Source organism: Chiloscyllium plagiosum, chromosome 28 (assembly GCF_004010195.1).
Source record: "Chiloscyllium plagiosum isolate BGI_BamShark_2017 chromosome 28, ASM401019v2, whole genome shotgun sequence".
Lineage (NCBI taxonomy): Eukaryota > Metazoa > Chordata > Chondrichthyes > Orectolobiformes > Hemiscylliidae > Chiloscyllium > Chiloscyllium plagiosum.
In genome coordinates, this window is record NC_057737.1 from 36,277,068 (window position 1) to 36,292,504 (window position 15,437).

A 15,437-nucleotide genomic window follows, 5' to 3' on the forward strand; every position below is an offset into this window, starting at 1 on the left:
AGGTGGTGTTTGGTAAGCTTTCCTTTATTGGTCAGAGTATTGAGTACGGGAGTTGAGAGATCATCTTGTGGCTGGACAGACTTTTGAAAGGCCATTTTTGAAATACTGCATGCAATTCTGGTCCTCTGCTATAGGAAAGATGTTAAATTTGAAAGGGCTCAGAAAAGATTTACAAGGATGTTGCCAGGGCTGGAGGATTTGAGCTACAGGGAGAGGTTGAATAGGCTAGGGCTGTTTTCCCTGGAGCGTCGGAGGCTGAGGGATGACCTTATAGAGATTTATAAAATCATGAGGGGCATGGACAGGGTAAATAGACAAGGTCTTTTCTCCAGGGTGGGGAGTCCAAACCCAGAGGGCAAAGGTTTAAGGTGAGAGGGGAAAGATTTAAAAGGGACCTAAGGGGCAACGTTTTCATAGAAGGTGGTGTGTGTATGGAATGAGCTGCCAGAGGAAGTGCTGGAGGCTGGTACAATTACAACATTTAAAAGGCATCTAGATGGGTTTATGAATAGGAAGAGTTTAGAGGGATATGAGGCAAGTGCTGGCAAATGGGATTAGATTAGGGTTGGATATCTGGTTGTCATGGACAATTGGATTGAAGGGTCTGTTTCTGTGCTGTACACCTCTGACTCGGTAAGACAGCAGAATGGTTTGATCTCCAACAAACAAAAACAAGGTCAGACTGCAAACTCTTGGCTCCCACTTTTCGGGGGCAACAGCCGAGCTCTCCTTGACCCAGAAGTAAAGTGCAGGTTGGATGGTAAAACCCTTAACAAGGTAAGCTGGAGATTGTACAAACTGGACGATTGGCAGAGTCCCTCACCTGTGACAGCATGAAGTATTCATCAGACTCCAAGGTGTCCACAACATGCAGGATCTCCAACTCGAACATGACCGTGGCGTTTGCAGGGATTCGCGGGGGACAGCCCATCTGGCCATAGGCGTACTGCGGCTTGAACAGAAATCTGGCAAACTCGCCCTTCCTCATGGTCTGGATTGCCAGCTCCATACCCAGCAGAGTGATGTCTGGAAAAGACCAGCACAGCAGAACCGTGGCCAATCACCTTTCGGGGACAGAATGGGCGCATAACATGAACGGCAGAGACATTTCACAATCACTTTTACTAACGCATTTATAACACCCAGCGACAGACAAACAAACGCGATCACTCAGTGTTGTCGCCATAGAAACTCAGCAACATCGGGAAACTTCTCCAAACTGGACTTTGCCCTCTCCCCAGCCCCAGAAATCAGTCATCTTCATCTCAGGCAGCACCTTGTGACAGACCATGCTCGTTTGGGTGGTTCAGCATCAAATTCCCAGGAGTCTGTTACAATTCCTCCACAAAGACTTCGAGATGAACCACGAAGTGTTTCGGTTGGCTTCCTGGATCTTGTCATGTGCGGCCCACTCAGTGTAACACAATGTAACCAGTGCCTTGATGCTGGCCTGCAAGAGGACCCTGGTATTGGAGAGCCTATCCTGCCGGGTGGATTTGCTGGATTTTGGGGAGACATTGCTGGCGATATTTCTCTGGGGATTCGTGTTGACTGCTGTACATGTCTTGGCAGTATAATGACAGGCAGGGAGTGTCTCTGCCCCATAGCCCAAGAGCTGGGTGCCACCAGATTGCAGTCTTTGCTGTCAAACGGCACTGCTTCTCAGACAGCCACAGGCTGAACTGGCACAGTGGGGGCAATGTTGAAATCGATGGGCAGCGCTGGCCTTCAATGAGAGAAGGTTCTCAAGGAATGAATACTGACGCATGTCGTCCAGTAGTTTGCCCTGGTTCAGAATGGAATGGGGGAAAAAAGTGTTGTGCAGCAGCAAGAGATTGGTAGGCCTCTGTCTTTCAAATGTCCAGCTCAGGGCCCACTGTCTATCAGGCCTCTGGGAATGCATCAACCACAGTCTGAAGTTCAGCCTTAGGGAGTGTACATGTAAGCTTTGTCTGCAAACTGCAGCTCAGTGCGATACATTGGGGTGCTGTTGGGGCTGGGCTGGTGGTGACACAACTTCAACAGTTTCCCACTTGCCCTCCAGTGGGAGGCGCTGTGTTGCAGCACTGAAGACAGACAGGAGCATTGGTGAAGCCTTTGTGACTCCAGTCTGCAGAGGTACTGGGTGAAAATCACAGCTTGCATGTTGTCACGCAGCAGGCACAGGCTGGTGACAAAGTTTGAAGCCAACGCCCTAGGACTCCTCCCGCCTGACAGTATCGGAGGTTTATTGCAAAAGGTTGAAGGTTCCTGCTGCTCTCTGCACAGCCCACTTCAGCCTCACAAAGGCATTTCACTCAGTCAACCCACCACCGAGCCCAGAGTGATGACATTCTCAGTGACACAGTGTGCTGACACATCACTTTCCCAATCCAGCACCAGTCACCATGACAACCACTGAACAGGAATGGAGATCTACTGTCGGATTGTGAAAGATTGGTGGAAGCTTCCAACATGTGGTTTATTCAGGTGAGGGATATTACTTTTGTTCACTGACACCGAGTATATCACCATCCAGGAGGGAAATCCCATCTGGTTCACTAACACCCCACAGAGAAATCTGCTACCCTTACATGGTCTGACCTACATGTGACTCCAGACCCACAGTAACGTGGCTGAACTTTAACTGCCCCCTGCACAATAAATGCTGGTCTAGCCAGTGATGCCCACATTCACACGAACGAATAAAAAAAGAAAATACCACCCATTTTAGGCTCAAAATATCAAACCAAACGTTTCCAAGTGAAAAAGAATAAAGTTCACTTGTGATGGCATTATTAAAAACTCCAGAAACTGGGTGGATCAGAGTCAAAGAAAAGTTGCTTCATTACATCTCAATGAAAAACAACACCCTGGTCAAATATGGCAGTATACTACACCAGTGTCATCTTTCTCTAAATAGAAATACCAATTCAGTGCTAAGTTAGGGAGATTACACCACCTCATATTACACAATGAACAGCTCTCAATAAGCTTTATTTCGGTCTAGGCTACTGTCTGATGCAGCATAAAAACTACTCCTCAGAATAAAGGCATTCTCTCTCAAGCCTGGAGGGTCAGTAGGTTTGAGATAGCCTGCACTTGCCTCATCATCACAGATATCTCCAATTCTCTCTCTCTCTCTCTCAGGAACACTGTGGGTTGGACACACAGACACATTGATGAGTTCTGTTCTCCAATGCTAGAGCTGACATTCTCACCTTCCATGTCTAGATGGTGCTGGTGCACCATGGACTTGCAAACCAACAGAGTGCGACTGATCTCTCAGCCACTAAAATGTCAGTTTGTCAACAATTGCTACCCACTAATTAACACAGGAGATGTGGCACATTCGCTCAGAGGGAGTGAGATGTGGTTAGTGGAAAAGATGATGTATATCTTCAGCTTTGAGAATGGTTGGGGTGTCCAAACCCTAAACAGCCATCCTCGCAGCAATACACAGCATCCCCGAGGGGGTTTCTACATCATGTCCAGGGGAAAGACAGCCGTGCAAGTGTCTTTTTTCAGGATTCGACAGAGTAGGGTCCAGCTGGTTCTTTCATTTTATGTTGGAGAGGAGCATATGGGCTCACCCAACAGAGCTTTACTCAATCTCCTTTAACACCGGTTAACAGCTTCCTGGAACTGTTCCCTTGGTTGGACTGAATGAAAACAAGCAGCGTTCACACAGACCATGGCTGTCCCGGTCAAAGTGCAGTCCCTAGGTTAGACACACAAGCTCACCACCCTTGAGTCACTACCATCTCACCGCAGGTCACAATCCCCAGCAGAAACCTTTGCTCAGTGTTCACCTACAACAACATTGCACCAGCAGGTGGCACTAACCAATGCCTGCTGCGTGGCTGTGAGACAGACATGCCACAGAATGCCAGTCTCCGGGTGCTGGGGGGTGGGGCAGGGGTTTGATGCAGCATAGGAGTGCTGTTCCCCTCAGGTGTACAGCTTTAAACCTGCCTAACCCCAGTAAAGAGTAAATCAGTAAATACAAGAGCTGAACTGGAACAGACTCTCAGCAGAATCACCTTATAAATCTGTACCTAGATACCTTTGTAGCTAAGGTGGCACCCTAAGTGGTGATTTGTCACCCTTTCATCGTACCCATTTGAATACATGACCACAAAGCTAAATCTAATTCTTTAATCTCTACAGCCCTGACTGTGACAACTTTCATGAAGCTCTTAATAATAGTGATGAAAAGTGCTGAGGAGCAGTGAATGGCACATCTAACCAAGACTGGGAACTGCCATGGATTGCAATGGTTTGTCTCTCGCTTGGGTAAACCCTGCAGCTTCTAGAAGCTCTGGAAGCCAAGGCAGCCCAGTCCCCTGCTGCTTTCTCTGTGTCTCTGAGGGGAGCAGAATCATGTAACATTATGCAAATCGTAAACGGAGGTGAAGCAAATGCACCAGGGGAAGGGGAAGGAGAGCTGTATGCTCTAACCCTGACTAACAGAAACACAGTCAGCAGCAAAACAAAAACTGCAGTGAGCCAACTGTATGCAGCTCAGCAATCAATGCTCACACAGACACCAGAGTAGACCCAACTCACCTCGACCAAGCTTCATGAACCTTGGCACCTCCTTCTGCAGATTAGAATCGAAGGGTTTGTCCGTATATTCACTGTAGGCACTATAGTGAACTGCAGGAAACAAACAGAGTCAGGCTTTGGAAATGGGTCCCAACAGGATCTAGAAGGTTCCATCATAAACCTCAGTGACATTCATAACTAAATCCAACCCTGCCATCGCCTGGCCCATATGTAAAAACTCTCGCAGGCTGTTCTTTCCTTCACTTGGATGTGAAAGCAGGGGGAGAGATAATTCTGGAAAGTCTCTATCCTGGATGCCTTAACAAGGAAAGCACGACCACCTCCACGATTTATTGGGCACTCCTTCGAGGATGATATAGACTGCTCAGTCCTCATTGGGAGCAGGGAAACGGGGTTTTATTGGTCTACACATGGCTCACTGCCTTTACTGACTGAGCAAACATAAAAATGATAGAAGAACTAAACTGTTACAATAAACAATGGGTGATGAAAACCTGAGAAAGGAACAGAAAATACTGAGGTCAGTGTAGCTGTTTCCATTATTAAAAGGATGAGCTTGTATGATCAATGATGAACTGAATATGTGCAACTTTCATCTCGCTCAAGAAATTCAAAGAATTTTTTAAAAAACTCATTCACAGAATGTGGGCGTTGCTGGCTGGACCAGCATTAATTCCCAACCCTAATTATCCAAAGGGCAGTTTAAGAGTTGACCCCATTGCTGTGGGTCTGGAGTCACATGTAGGCCAGACCAGGAAAGGATGGCAGTTTCCTTCCCTGAAGGACATTAGTGAACCTTGGACATTAATACTCTTTTAAAGTAACTTAGGTGAAGGCTGAAAAAGTATAGGTTCAGGAGGGTCTTTGGCCATTCCAACTGGTGCCACTGTAGACACCTATAATCTCTGCATCTGACTGCCTCTCATAAGATGCCCATAGATTTTGCCTCCATTAGCAGAGAGCTGTTATTGTAACATAATCTGCTTCACTGCTCTCTAACCCGGTCTGATCGGCTGGTGCAGATCAACAAACAGGAATTTGGAGGCGTCTCCTTATTGAGGAAGCAATCACCCCACACACTCTTCACGTGGCACAGGGCCCCACACTTAAACATGGACAATAAGAGGGGAACACAACTGGAAACAAAACTGTGCATAGAGGAACAGGCAATTTCTGCAGCAAAGGCAAGGTTCAACCATCTTGTTTCTGCTTAAAATGATCAAGATCCTCTTCGGAGAACTTCTGCCGCTAACAGGGGGCTCTCTCTGTGCTATTCTTCACCATCAAGACGGGCTTGCTCTGTGCCTCTGTCTAGATTAGAGTGGTGCTGGAAAAGCACAGCAGGTCAGGCAGCATCCGAGGAGCAGGAAGGGTGGAGAGATAAATGAGAGGGGGATGGGGGTGGGGAGAAAGTAGCAAAGAGTACAATAGGTGAATGGGGGTGGGATGTAGATGATAGGTCAGAGAGGAGGGTGGGGGAAGGTAGCAAAGAGTACAATGGGTGAATGGAGGTGGGGATGAAGGGGATAGGTGCCTCTGTCGCCAACTCCCTCACTATCACTGAGCTCGGCACTCCCTCCAGGAATTGGAGACCAAATCAGGAATTATAGAGGATAAAAAATTACTTCAATCAAAAAAAAGGAATGGGAGGTACTTCAGATTTCACCCTGGTTTCCATGGAGAAACTCCTCACTGTTGGAGAGTCATGGGATGATACACAAAAGGGTCAGAATAGCTCCATGGTCAGCCCTACCAGACACTGAGGCAGTGGGTGGGATAACACTGCCTGAGCCAGGTCGAAGGATCTCCTTCAGTACACCCCCATCACCGGTCACATCTTGCATTCTCTGAGACATGTGGTAGAAGGGACTCTGAAATCAAAAGACGTTAAATATTGCTGAGATGTAGTGTCACACACCTGCAATACTCACAGCCAGGCTTACAATAAGCATTAGTCATAAAGTCACTGAATATTTACAGCATGGAGAAACCTCCTGCAGGCCTGCATACCCATGTCGGTCTAATCCCATTTGTTAGCACTTGCCCTGTCTGTGATGGCATTTCAAGAGCTTATTCAAATTGTTCTAAAAATGTTTTGGAGATTTCTTGCCTCCTCCGCCATTTCAGGCAGAGAGTTCTGGATACGCGCCACCATCTGGGTGAAAAGTCTGGGAGAGGCCTCGAATCCCCTCGAAGCCTCTCACTCCTTGCCTTTAAAACAGCACCCTCTGGTTACCAACTCCTCCACCATGAGTCCCCCTCAGCCTTCGCTGCTTTAAGGAAAGCAATCCCAGCCTCTCCCATCCCTCTTCACAGTGGAAACACTCCACCCAAATCCTGGTGAATTTCCTCTGCACCTTCTCCAGTGGAATTTGCTGTTCCCAACAGGGAAATAGAACACACACCTTGTGTAATAAACAGCTATTCCCTTACCCCTCTATTAATTCCCATCACCTCAAAAGGAGTGGAATCATTCTGGTGACTCAATCCATGGCAACCATGTTTCATATATGAGTATGGGCTTGCTATTTGACAATGGAGGCATCACAGCCCGGTTCAGACCAAGCAAGTACACTCTCAATATCCCTACCCCACTTTAACAGGGAGTCAGCTGATGATTGAGGATCAAGAGCCTATACCAATTCCTCAGCACAAAGTATTGAAGCCAATAACAGTGCTCCAGAGGGACTGGGCTGGTTAAGCAAACACAGGGAATGGTTTAGCATCATGCTACATGGTTTAGTCCCCTCCTCCAAACTCTCAAATACTATACAAAGAACAAGATGATTATCACTCCCAGCACCATTTGGAAAGCAGGGTGCAACCATATGCCAAACAGTGGCAGAGACTGGTCCCTGTTCACAGCACCACAACACCAGCAGGTCCAAGTTATACTTTTGGCTGCACTGCGTTCTAGCCAGAGATCGACTGCCAGCTCGGTTTTGAAGCAGAGAGTGCCTAGTAATGAAATGATCCAAATGACAGTGTATATAGTTACCAACTGGCCACGCGAGCTGGGAGGAGGTCCATTCATTGTGTTAACACAGCCAAACTCAGTCTCTGGTTGCTGTCAAACTCCGAAATGGAGAGAGCCCGGCCACTTGGTACCAAGTATCTAGCAGGTGAAAGTCTAGAAACAAAATGAACATGAGTCACTATTGACCTTGTGTTTTGTATTTTTGGTGAATTCATGTGAAACTAGTTTCATTTTTGCTTAATCACTTGCAACTACAGGAACGATGTCCCTGGAGTATTTCACGTCAGTCAGATGAGAATGCTAAGCGATTACATTGAGATGCCTCAAGAGTTTTATGAATGGAACAAAGTCTTCAAATTCAGCAAGCATGTGTCACATTCACAGATCAGTCCCAACCACTGCCCTCAATTACTCTCTCTCCTGAAACACAGTCAGCTGCTTCAAGGCCCTGTACTCTGCATGGTCCTCCTGGTAACCTGCTTCACAACTTAAATGACTTCTTGGGTTTCTCCTGATTATATTCCAATATTAATCAAACCCTTCACTACATTGAACAGAATCAGCTGTGACTATTCCCTTGTTCAAACAGAACACCTCAAGGTTTAATCTGTAGGTTAGCACACTATAACCTACATATGGTCCCACCAGCAGAAATGGACTGCCCCTTTACGACCCAAACAATCTGATATATCTCAACTCTCCTTGTTTGTAAAATCTTGACTATAAGCCATTCATATTTCACAATTACTCCTTTTATAAAGATTTGCATTTACATAGCACCTGCCAGAATCTCACAGTCATATCATACGTACTTTGGCTATTAAGTGCTTTAAGTCAGTGTTGTAATGTAGAAATTTTAATTAATAGTTATCACCCTAAACTAATGAAGAATGATAGTGGAGCACATTAGTACCCTGGCTGCAGTAAGTCTCAGGTAGACCGTGTCATGAAACAATTCTTAAAGCTTGAAGCAGGACTCACTGACCCGCAATGTTTTATTAAAGGGAAATATACAAATCGGATGAACAAAACTCTCTGTTTGGGGAACTGCTGTGCAGAACACAATAAACCAAACTACATCGTTTCCAAATCAAATTCATGTCTCAAATAACAAAACCTCAGTACAACAAAGCCGGCCATTTTGATAGCATTACTTTGATCCTTAATCCCTGATGTAATTTCTGCAGGCAATTGCTATCCATTTATCTACCCGATCTCAATCTCGCTCCCAGATATCCTTCTGTAAAACAGTGCAGATGCTAATACACTGCATGTAAACGCATTTTAATATCAAAATCTAATCTGGCCCAAGGTCTGTTGATGTAGATTCTTACATTACTGATGCTTGGCGTTTCATTTCTTACTGAAGGCAACCTTTTAATGTTTTACTTTAGGGCATTTTTGTAGCAGTAATCTTCATCTAAAAAGCACTTCCTGACCTGCCAGGTAATGACACTGGATGTGTTCTTCATCTTATTGCATTTTGTACATTAAACTTTCATTGGAAAGTAAATGAATATGAGGGGTTATTGGCCAAAATTCTTCCCCAGGGGATACAGTGAGCTTTTAAGAGATGACTTTGGTTTGTCCCAAAGGTAACGCATTACATTTATGGTTTTCTGGACACAATCTATTTCTACCAGGCGGCGTTATAATTGTTACATTGAATTCTCCATCTTAAAGCACAGCGCTTCTCATAATACAGCCCCAAAGTCATTTACAGCCCATTGCCTATTCACCGGAAATCCTTTCAATAGTGTTTCTGTACCTCCCATGGGACACTGGCGAGTCATAACTCAGCGCTCGCTCTCTCTCCCCTCTCATGAGGAGATTGAATATCCCAGTAGCTACAGCAGATGTGAAAGGTCTCCTCTTCAACATGGACGTGTATTGCCACTGTCTTAGGGCAGCAAACAGCAAGCTTACTATCGAAGGAATCCCTAGCCCAAACCCACTCCCTTTCAGCATTCACCGCTACATCCTTTTGAGTGAGAAGGTGCTGACCAATCACTAAGTCAGTTTTAAGAGGACAGCACTGAGAAGGGACACCAGCAAATTCTGAAGGAGGGACACAGGACTCAAAACATTCAATCTATTTTCACTCCACACATGCTGCCAGCCCTGCTATGTTCCTTTAGCATTTTCTGTTTTTGTTCGGGTAAGGAATAAGGAATATAATCAGCATTACTGTTATGCCTGTGCAGCAATATTTACCAGCTGCACTTAAAACATATTGAGCAGGATACGGTGTTTTATCTGATCCAGAGAATGAAAGGGTTTTGGGGTAGGATTCCCACTTGTTTCGCACTTGAAGCAGCAAGAGTTTGACAAAAAGGAAAATAACTCCACAAATTCCACTTTTGCATTCCCCCCTGCATTCAATTTTCGTCTCCTTGTTATAGAGCAGAAATTGTGAAACTTGAGAGGCTTCAGAAAAGATTTACAAGGATGTTGCCAGGGTTGGAGGGTTTGAGCTGTAGGGAGAGGCTGAATAGGCTGGGGCTGAGGGGTGACCTTACACAGATTCATAACATCGGGAGGGGGCATGGATAGGATAAATAGACAAGGTCTTTTCCCCAGGGTAGGGGAGTCTAAAACTAGAGGGCATAGGTTTAAAGTGAGAGGGGAAAGGGACCCAAGGAGCAATCTTCTTCACACAGAGGGTGGTGCTTGAATGGAATGAGCTGCCAGAGAAAATGATAGAGGTTGGTACAATTATAACAATTAAAAGAGATTTGGGTGGGTATATGAATAGGAAGGGTTGAGGGGGATATGGGCCAAATGCTAGGACTAGGTCAGATTGAGATATCTGGTTGGCATGGACGAGTTGGACTGAAGGGTCTGTTCTGTGCTATGCAGCTCTATGACTAAATGACCATCACAGAAATGTTTCTGTACCTGATGACAGGGCTCAACAGGACAAAGGTTACTGAATGTTGATATGCATTTCTGCCCCATTTTGACCTCCAAGAGTGTTTCCGTACCACACAGACTATTGATGGGGGCAGGAGAACTGCTGCGTAGCACACCATCAACATAGTAGACTGGCCTCCACTTCCACAATTTTCTGAGCTGGCCTTCAGTTTTACAGAACGTGGAACTCTGTCCTGATTGTTCGTGGAGCCACCTGATGAGTAGAATCACACGCACTTGTTCACGGGGAATCCGATAAATATGTGAAGGCATACAAAGGAAACAGGAGATGGGGAAAGAGTCAAAGAGTGGGACTATTTAAACAGGGAGTGCACACCTGATGGGTTGAAAAGGTCTTCCTGCCCATCACATTCAGTGCTCCTATAATGTGTGCCGAAAGAATAGTTGGCACAGTGCTCCGGTCAGAGTGATGGCCTTTTGCCATCCTACCCACAAACAAACAAGAATTGACTAACTCATCCTACTCCAAGCAAGCGATATCAAGACAATACCAAGAACCAAACTTTAATAGATCAAAGTTTAACGATGATTTTTGGTTCCATTTATTTGCAAAGCAATCAATTTCCATTCAAGTAAATTTTCACTTCAAAACCGCGTAGTTATTCAGTGCCATTTCTTGCGAATCCTAGGGGACCCAGTGGCCCAGAGGCCAATCTCATTGATCGCCCATTAATGACTCCAAACTTTCTGAACGTATTAATAGCCTGTATCCAAAAGGTGAGACAGACGAGATGTGTCAGGTCAAGGAGGTTACAGCGTAATCAATTCTCACCCAGACATTTGATCAATACATACACATGAAGGTACATTAGCAGGCAAAGATGTTTAATATCTTCTTCCACTGTAACTGTCACTGTTTTCTCACTGCAGACACCAACCATTCCCTGGCCTCAGAGTTAACTAGATATCTCTGCGTGCCACACTGGACAATCGATCTTGGAAGAGGGTGGAGTTGTGGAAAACAATATGGTGGAACAAGTATAGTCAAAGGATTTTCACAACTGGGCTTGATGATGGCCTGAAAGTCCACATCCATCTTCAGTCAATGAGTTCAGAGGTTAGTTATAGTACTGTAGCAACATAGACTAGGGATTAAACTAGAATCAGTGCGGTTCAGCACCAGCCTGCTGTGTAATTATTTAGCAAAGCAACACAGAACCTCAGTCAGTCAGTCATTGAACTTGGAGTGAGCATTCTAAAGGCCAAGACATTTGGGTTTTTGTTAAAGGTATCAAGGGATGTGTGGGTCAAAGACAGGAAAATGCAGCCAAAATGCAGATCTGAAACGATCCAATTGTATCAGACTCGAGGGACTGAATGGACTACTGATTTCTTTTGTTCTGAACTCCAGAGGAAAGAAATGAATAGCATATTCGGGGGATAGACAGTGTGTTCAGAAAAGATAAGAGTAGATTTAAAAATCAAGGAGGTAGTGCAGCCAAACACGTCAGGAAGGTAAATAAATTTGTTCTCCGAGGAAGATAAAAAGTGATCCATGTAACAACTCTGGGTAGGTGTTGCTAATATTAAAATACTCTAACAGAGGCACATGATCCACCACAATCACTTTATAAGGCTAGAAAGTTATCTAAGTTGGCAATTTCAACCTACCAACCGAGAGAAATGATTAAGTTGGTTAAGTGACCCACCAAGTTCCTTGGCCAAAGATATGCCACGTTCATCCTTATCTGGACTTGATATTGATGAAAATACGAGTCGTGACATCCCTGGTGACAGCTTTCACAGAATGATCAAATACAACATGAGCCAGGATTCAGAAAGACTGAAGACCAGGCGCTGGATATTGAACGCCATACTGAAAGACAGATCAATTCCAATAAAATGAAGGAACTCCGATGATTTGATTGGAGAAGTTGTTCAACTTCAGAGCAGAACAAGTGGGACTTCTTCAAAGAGACATACCTTAACTATTTGAGAATAATTGTATGTTTACAAGCAAGCTCAAACAGATATGGCCACAAATTAATCATACAACAAATTCAAAGGAAAAGGAGATCTATAAATCCAGAAAGGAGATGAATAATAAATCCTTTACTATACATCAGTCAATATCAATTCAGAAACAGCAACTTCCTTGAATTGATATCCCACGTGGTCATGAAAGAACTTGATTGTTGAATTGACTTTCGAAAAGGCATTTGGCAAAGTCTATTAAATTTAGTTCAGGAGGACAGATAAAGAATTAGCAGCTAGTTAGAAAGCAACAGATGTCTGTAAGAGGTATTGGATGGGAGATGAATAGGACGTTTCTGCTGGAGTAGTTGCTGGAACCACTCCTAATTCTGAGCGCTCATCAAATCTGTACATCAATCTCATCCAGCAGGGCTGTGCAATTGGACAAGGCAGTACAAATATTACAGAATGAGTCAGCCAAAAAGGTTCCAAGTCGGCAGAGGAGGAACAGATGGGACTTAACAGAGACAAATGTAAAACACCACCCAAAGGAATGAGAAATGAGCAACCTATACCAACTGAAAGCTGCTGAAAGAGCAGAGTATGGAGAGATTAAAAAAAAACACTGTAACCTTAATGCTCAACCTGTCCAAGCAGCGTAGAGCAGCAATCAATAATCCAGCTCAATGCTGAATCGCCCAAAATGATAGAATACAAATCAAAAGGCACTTCCCACGTAAATTGCACACTGTTCAGTCACTTCTCGAGCACCCATTTCCACAGAGCTTTGCACAATAATTGCGGATATATTATCAGGTCATGCCTAGAGGACCAACAATGGCACTACAGATCCATCAGGAAATCAAAAGGGAGACTGACACTGAACTGGTTACAACTCTTTGCATCTGACCCATTCGTGATGAGAGATGGCCGTTTCATGCTCCTGCCAGTCACAGCACAATATTCAGTTTTCTAATGGGTCATCTTTCACCCTGGTTAGTGGAGCCCACCCCCCACCCACACACACAATAGAACAATCTTCAATATAACAAATGCATGCTTTTACAACTGCGCTGTTCAACATATTCTATTATAATTTTGGTGCAAGATTTTCCAAGGGCTTTTCAAACCATTCAAACTTAAGCTGCTCCCATGTTGCTAGACAGCAAATTATAAGAGAGCAGTATTTATAAATGAGCTCTATTATAACACCCCTAGAGATATAAAGCATATCGCAGCTCTGTTTGTAACAACCAATCAGCCTTCATGAAGCAGACAATGGCAATGAATACTTTCTCAGGGAATCCTTCCAAAAATGACCTTTTCCAAAATCCTGCATTTGCATTTCAATCAATACAGGAGATTAGCTGGAAACCTTTTGACTGAAAGCACAGTGAAGAAGTTTCTATATTGACAATGCTTCCTAATTAAGTGATATTACTTGGCATCATTTGTTGCTGCTGAACAATGAGTGGCAGATCACCATTTATTTCCTGTAGGATTATGATATTCTTGCAGGAAAATTTGATTAGCTCCAATCTCCTTTATAAATGCACCAGAAACACCCATTAGCAATTGTTTCTCCTAATTAAGTGACAGTAGACGAGCAAATGGGGGCAGAACTATTTCCGTCTTTGCAGCTGGTACCGCTAGTCATTTTGGGAATATTCAGGTATTTGCTCCTGCGTCATTCTGAAATCACCAAGTCCAACTCGGATAACAGGTGGCAGTGTACACTCAGGGCTGGAACTGGATTCTGATGCTAAAAGCAAAATGTCAAGACTCAGAAATCTCAGTGCCCTCCTGGGAGACAAGACAGAGACATCCATTTTAGATTCAAATAAAAGCAAAATGCAGTGGACACTGGAAATCTGAAATAAAAACAGCAAGTGCTGGAGAAATTCAGCAGGTCTGGCAGCATTTGTGGGGAGAGAAACAGTTAAGGCTCTGAGTCTAATATGACTCTCCTCAAGTCCTGAAGGAGGATCAGGCTGATCTTGAAATTGTTCTCTCCACCAACGCTGCCCGACCTGCAAGTTTCCCCAAAACTTACTGTTTTCATTTCGATTTACGGGCAGTAAAATGGTCTTGATAGTTACCACCAGGTTAACATTTCACCTCAGCCAAATCTCCAGGATTGACCCAGCAATTCAGAACGAACCTCCTGGTCATTGCTGTGAATTATCCGGGAAAAGAAATGGTAAAGGCATTGTAAAACAATTACATTCCTTCTAACACTTCAGAAAATTGTCATACTGTGGTATATTGGAGGTGTGCAACCTGGTGGTTCAAATGTCTAGAACATGCCCTAACTGGAAGGTTTAGATCACAGATCCTTTGGGATTCTGTCAATTGGTGGCTGTTTCGACTTTATCACAGATTTCAGGCAATTGGGAGTTTTTCTTTTAACTTTCCATTCCAATATGGAAAATCTGAAATGATCTCAGCAGTTGAGTAACTTCCATAGACAGAGAAATATGGGGAGAAAAACATTAAGCTAGCTTTTGCCTGAAGAAATCTCTCAATTTCACTCCCCTCCCCTGAGCTCAAACCAAGTCATAGAATCAGAGAGATGTACAGCACAGAAACAGACCCTTCGGTCCAACCTGTCCATGCTGGCCAGATATTCCAACCCAGTCTAGTCCTACCTGCCAGCACGCGGCCCATATCCCTCCAAACACTTTGTATATACCCATCCAAATGCCTTTTAAATGATGTAATTGTACCAGCCTCCACCACATCCTCTGGCAGCTCATTCCATACACGTACCACCCTCTATGAGAAAAAGTTGCCCCTTGGGTCTCTTTTATATCTTTCCCCTCTCACCCTAAACCTTTGCCCTCTGGTTCTGGACTCCCCACCCCAGGGAAAAAAACTTTGTCCATTTACCATATCCATGCCCCTCATGATTTTATAAACTGCTATAGGTCACCCCTCAGCCTCTGATGCTCCAGGGAAAACAGCCCCAACCTGTTCAGCCTCTCCCTATAGCTCAAACCCTCTAACCCTGGCTACATCCTTGTAAATCTTTTCTGAACCCTTTCAAGTTTCACAACATCCTTCT

At 44.5% G+C, this 15,437-nt stretch overlaps 1 protein-coding gene across 1 annotated transcript in view; it reads right to left on the bottom strand.

The window, feature by feature from the left end:
- Nucleotides 1–15,437, bottom strand: part of LOC122564226 (inactive peptidyl-prolyl cis-trans isomerase FKBP6-like) — a 31,204-nt gene that overhangs the window by 5,093 nt on the left and 10,674 nt on the right. Inside the window, exons 2-5 of the mRNA XM_043718923.1 lie at nt 7,547–7,678; nt 6,302–6,419; nt 4,549–4,638; nt 824–1,026 (exon numbers count right to left, since the gene is read on the bottom strand). Of these exons, the coding sequence (XP_043574858.1) occupies nt 824–1,026; nt 4,549–4,638; nt 6,302–6,419; nt 7,547–7,582 (447 nt within the window). The 5' untranslated portion in view covers nt 7,583–7,678. The remainder of the gene's footprint in view (nt 1–823; nt 1,027–4,548; nt 4,639–6,301; nt 6,420–7,546; nt 7,679–15,437) is intronic.